The 5,940-nt window shown below is 36.5% G+C and overlaps 1 protein-coding gene across 1 annotated transcript; it reads right to left on the bottom strand.

Annotated features, from left to right (window-relative positions):
* Positions 1–1,669: 1,669 nt before the first annotated feature.
* Positions 1,670–5,409, bottom strand: LOC149202911 (UTP--glucose-1-phosphate uridylyltransferase-like). Its single transcript, XM_089400072.1, has 6 exons — positions 5,273–5,409; positions 5,120–5,167; positions 4,820–4,911; positions 4,579–4,669; positions 2,212–2,272; positions 1,670–2,028 (listed from the first exon to the last, which is right to left on the bottom strand). The coding sequence occupies exons 1-6, from the start codon at positions 5,362–5,364 to the stop codon at positions 1,702–1,704; spliced, it is 711 nt and encodes a 236-aa protein (XP_089256198.1). The 5' UTR covers positions 5,365–5,409; the 3' UTR covers positions 1,670–1,701.
* Between the last annotated feature and the right edge of the window lie 531 nt (positions 5,410–5,940).

Below are 5,940 nucleotides of genomic sequence, written 5' to 3'. Positions count from 1 at the left end.
TATTTTATAAGTGGTTCATATTAGTAGGCCTTGGTCTGGATTAAGGTTTGTCAATTTATTTTCATAACCACAGAGTTTTCTTGTAATATAGAGCATTACTGGACAATTATATCTTTTATATTCATTGTGTTTTAGCTCGGAGGCATTGTACCTTATATTTAGGCAACTTAGTGCAGGCAACCACATAAAGTGCCCACATTTAGGGCAGGCAGTGTGACACCCATCACTTGGAAGCAGTGTGCTTCTTTTGTGAATCCTGTGCATAATTCATGATATTTTAACTATTTTCTGAACAATCCACAAATTTCTTTTTATTAAGCTATATTCGGTTGTACTCACTGTGCTTGTGCAGTTTTGCACATTATAGGGAATCATTTTCAGTAATCTTCTCTAAAACTATTAGAAAATTTGTTGGAGAATATTCAATGCTCTCCTTAGTAGGGGAAAATACTCAAATCTATTGAGCTAATATGCATAGTTGGCTTACAGAAATTAAATATATAAGTAAGAATATAGGCCATCAAACATATGTCGAATAGTGGCCATTGCATATGACAAACACGCTATTCAAACACTATGTATAGCTTTCAATAAATTTATGAGTCTGATGCATGAAAGGGTAGAGCTATTGGATCTAAAAGGTCACACATTCCTTCAATCCAGGCACTTGCCATGTATTTCACTCACTTAATTTACCCTCTGCAGACCTCTTTTAAAGGCTGAATCTGCCTTCTTCACCGTAGCCAAAGTGGATACACATAGGGAATTGTTTAATTCTGTGTTGGATGTGATCTAGAGTCTCCACTTTAGAGTCACAATGTCAGTCAGGCTATTCCTACTATACTTCATTATTTTTTTCTCAAATGTCCCAAGTGATCTATTCCTACTACATTATTTTTTTCTCAAATGTCCCAAGTGTTATGAGAATCAGATAAAGCCCTTCCACAGTTCCACTTGACTAAATAGAGTTTGTATGTGTGGTCTTCTATTAGATTCAGAGAGTACACTATCAGACAGGTTATTCCTACTACATTATTTTTTCCTCAAATGTCCCAAGTGTTATCAGAATAAGATAAATCTCTTCCACTTGACTTCTCAAATGTCCCAACTCCCAAGTGTTATCAGAATCAGATAAAGCCCTTGAGGGCCTTCGGAGCAATATTCCAAATTCAGATATTTAAGTCGAATTAAATTCCCGAAGGAATTTGGAAGCCTATGCAAACTCCGGCAGCGAGAGAGATTGAGGTGCTGGAGATTTGTTAAGAACCCAAAAGAATCAAGCAACGACTTCATATCTGGGCATCTTAGGTGCAGGTATTGCAGTGAGGACAAATGACAAAATTCCTCTGGTAAAGTTTTGAGATGAATCAAATCTGACATACAAGTCAGCACAATCTTTTCAATGTGCTTCATCCGTCCAATGGACCTTGGGAACATTGAAAGAGGAGCATAAACATGTAGCTCCTGCAACTCCAGAGGTGCTTGCCACCACAATATTCATCTTTCAACAGTAAGAAAAATACAGAGATGATAACCTTTATCTACAAAACCCTTCAAATGCATTCGAGAGCCTGAGCTAGTATAGAAATTGCAACAACAATCTACCATAAATTAGGGTGGTAAAGTAAAAAAGAGAATAAATACAAAATTGTCTTTAGCCCTAACCTGAGATTCTGCTTGCCATAGTTTTTTCAATTTGGTTCATACCACTTCTAAAACCCTTATATTCTTCATCGGAATCCAAGGAGGTAGGCAAGAGAAGGGACAGTTGTTCCAGCGTAGCCATATCAGGTTTGGTGACTCTACCCTCCTCAGTATGCTTTCTAAATGATGATCTTCAGTTGCAACAAGTTGTAACTTCCTGAAACGATATGGTTTAGGGTCGATCAACTTCCTCAGACAGTTTCCCAAAACCCCATCACACCAATTTTTGAACCATGTGACTTCTTCGTCTGATTCTGGTTCCCGAACGTGATAGAAATAACTGAGGACACGAACCATCCTAATTCCCCGCACCTCGGTTATTACCTGCAGATTCTTTACGAACAAACTATCAAATAGCAAATAAAGAAAACATAGCAACGAGTTTTTCTCTTTCAAGCAACAAAACACTAAAACAGAGCAATAGGTTAATGTTAGAATGATTCAAGTACTTACAGGCGATCTTTTAAGTACATATATTTGTAAATCTCGAATAGATTGACACTTTACCTCTATTTGCTTTAGAATCAAGTCCAGAAATGTTAGGCCATTTCGTACTTCAATGACGGATCTGCAGATTAAATCGAATAGCTTAAATTTTAAGTCAATTTCAAAGAATTTCCAATCATCGCAAGAAAGAAAGTTTGCCCATCTTTTAATACTGCCACATATATTATGTTAGAAATCAATATACATGCACATCAAGATTCAAGATGGGGACCCATCTACGAGCCAAAGGGCATGCACACCAAATCCCCCTTCGTACATAAGCAATGAAAGCTAGCATATCCACTCAAGATTGCCCTTTTTCTAACATCGTAACAAACTATGCCATAGAATAACCCCCCATTATTTCAGAGGTTTTTGAAGATGTAATTTGGCCTTCCAATTAGATTAAAGGATTTAAATACAAATTAAAATAGATAAAAGGAAAAGGCAAACTGCTTGAATTTTTTTGGTAGCTTTAACCAGAAAAGTCTCATAGAACAGTACTAAATTATATCACACAAAATTTGCATCACAATTAAATAGGTCTTACAGTAGGCCACAAAAACTGAGAATGTAATAGCAATCTTATATTTTGATGGAGCATCAAACGGCAAGCCTAGCCTAGAAGTAGCAGGGAGTTTTTAAGAGGAAAATATACTTTCCTTGCATTGGTTTACAATCAAGTTGAAATGAAGGAGGAAAAATTAGCAAGTTCGTGAATTTTTTAGGTAGCTTTAACCAGCCAAGTCTCATAGAAGAGTGCTCAAGTATATCTCACACAAAATTTCCATCACAATTATGTAGGTCCTACATTAGGTTAAAAAACGGGAAATGTAATAGCCTTAGAGGAAAAGACTGGCCTAGTAGAATGGAGAGAATTCTACTTTCCATACATGAGTTTACAATCAAGTTAAAATCAAGGGGATTGCACTACCATAGATCCATCCTAACCCTAGATCTTAACCTCTCAGCACTATTTTACATATAAAGTCAACCTTTTTGATGCCAGCTAGCCTTTTTTAGGTGTTACACACAAAAGTAATGAACATCTCCCCCCAACCATGCTATAGAGCTTCTCTCTTGCCATAGTGTAAAAGATTTTGATCAACAACTTAAACAAGAAGAATAATGATCCTTCATGAGAATTGTGGAACAAGATCGAATGGATAATAGATGGCTTGGGAAACCTTGAAGCAATATGCTTCAACCACAACAGAATATCTGCCAATCAAGTAGCCAATTGGCTGGCAAACATGGCAGTATCAACTACGAAAGGAAATCAAGTTTTTGAATATTGAGGCCATTATAAAAGATCATGGTCTATGATCTCAAATATTTGGAATAGGAACAGAGGCAATAGAGATTGCCCATTACGTACAACTCAAGTGGATCAATCTCGAAAGAATGATAAATCAGGGGCTGTGATGAAGGACGTAACCCAGAAAGAAGCTCAATGAATATAGAGGCAGACCAAAGATAATCAGTGTTCTATACTGCAAACACCTATCTGTGGATATTAGCCTTGTTGACCATTTTCAATAAGGGATCAGACATCTGTCCCCAATTCTTGTGATACAAGACACTGGTTCAACAAATTCATGGATTTCTCGGAGAGGAGGTAGAAATTCTAATCCAAGCAGCTTTGCAGGTCAACGTGAAAGAATTTAAAATGCGAAGGTATATTCAGTCGTGTAGAGGAACTTCAAGCAATCCAGCTAAATTGAAACATAGATTTTATAACCTGGTGCAGAGGAACTTCAAGCAAGCCAGGTAAATTGAAACATAGATTTTATAACCTGGATTAGATTCTGGCGAATAGTCTATCAAGCATAAGGCCTAAACTGGTTGAACTAGTTGATATTTGCGAATGGATTGAAAGGAACTCTTTACATAATGTGCTATGGGACTCCAACAACCTGAGGGAGAAAGCCATAAATCAAAGTCATCAGATGAAGCTCAGCCTCCACTGCAGTGATGACTGCAGTCACATCACTGTAAGACCCTACAGCCTGCAAGGTACATTCTGGATCTACTCTGCTATGTTCCATAAAAGTCTCAATTGAATTTTTCGGTCTATATATTATAGTTTCTGTTTAATTTTGCATATTGTTATTAACTAAACTGTTAGAGGTTTGTATGTCTAGAAAACATACCCAGAGGCAATTTCAAAATGACTGAAGCAGATATCAAACTATATATGCCTATCAAAATCCGCCCAGTTAGTATCGGTGGCATGTTAAATGCAAATTATGTGTCTACAGTGGTGGGCCTGCTTTATGTATTACTGGTAACAATCAATAGGAGGCAAACAAGATCGAAACAGAGAATCGAGTTTGACGAATTTGCACATTGAAGAGTATGGAATATATGTCTGTTAGAAACACTTACTTGGGCCCAGTACAACCCATGGTTATTCTCAAACCACCATTAAGCTTTAACACAACAAGCTTGTCCAAGAGTTCCTTGGTTTCCGATGGATCTGCAAATTTCATAAGAAACTATTTTTAATGCAGATCCAAATTAAATATCCAGATATGCTAAACACAAATATCCAATCTAGAAATTTGAGACGCCAACATTTAATTGAGAAATATCCAATATATGCATTGTTTGATAACAGATCACAGACCTTCTCCCAAAGCTGCCAACGTATCGTAGGGAACCACGACCTCGTCAGTCGGGGTCTTGATTTTTTCCCATTCAATCTTCTCTTCTTCGCCGCTGCATCCATCAAATTCCAAAAAATATTAACGGTTAGTCGAAGCGGCAGGTCATGGCGTCGAACCCCGGGAGTAGACAAACAGACAATTAGATTTACGGGACCGTAAATTAAATGAATAACCAAGGTCTGCGAATATAAGCTGAGAAATATTCACTCAGTATTCGAAATCCGTAAAGATGCAATGGCGAGTCGTTAGCTGTTAGTCACCTGAGGTAGCGAGAAACCAGTCGCACAAACCCTTCCTTCTCATTATCACTGCAAGCATTAAGTATCCATTACACGTGACATATCTTTAAATGGAATTTAAAGGCGGCGGATCTTTAAATGAAAGCAACAGAGAATTTTACTGTTAATACTTACCTGATCTGGTTCAGCTTCGTGACCTCGGCTTGAAGCTTAGGGATCCAATCGGTTTCGCCTGCGGGTGAAGCAACTACTGGTGCGGCAGCCATTTTCGGTCGTGATAGAAAGAGGCACGCAGAAGGCAAATGAGGCGAGAATGCAGTTAGGGGTAAGGTGGTTATGGCCATAACTAACCCACGTTGATGAAAAACCCGGAAGACCATAACATAAATGCCGACCATTTCACTGAATGCCCGCTGAATGTTGACGCCAGGTGTCAACATTAGAAATAAAAGGACGACGAAAGTCTCTTTCAAAGGAAGCCTTATCGGCCTAATAAATATTATTGAAAAAAAAATTAAAAAAAAAAAAAAAAATAGATATATATATATATATATCTATATATATATATATAATGATTTAAATATAAAAATATATTTCAATTTCAGGAATTCGTAATTTTATTATATATATTTCACTTAAAATAATATTAGTTCATATTAAATATTTTCAGGGACGAAATCACATATTGATGATTTTAATATTGACACGGAACGATTAGTTTTAAACTCTACTTAATTTTATTTTCGATTAATATTAATGATATAATTTATTTTTTGTAATCTTTCTTATAACTAAATGTAATTTATATAAAATAATAAAAAAAAGTATGATAATAATAAAAA

This window comes from Pinus tabuliformis, chromosome 2_1 (genome assembly GCF_031772625.1).
Source record: "Pinus tabuliformis cultivar Carrire ecotype Pingquan chromosome 2_1, CPIR1, whole genome shotgun sequence".
Classification (NCBI taxonomy): domain Eukaryota; kingdom Viridiplantae; phylum Streptophyta; class Pinopsida; order Pinales; family Pinaceae; genus Pinus; species Pinus tabuliformis.
Note: the sequence above shows the minus strand (reverse complement) of the source record. Positions and strands in the feature narration are given on the sequence as shown.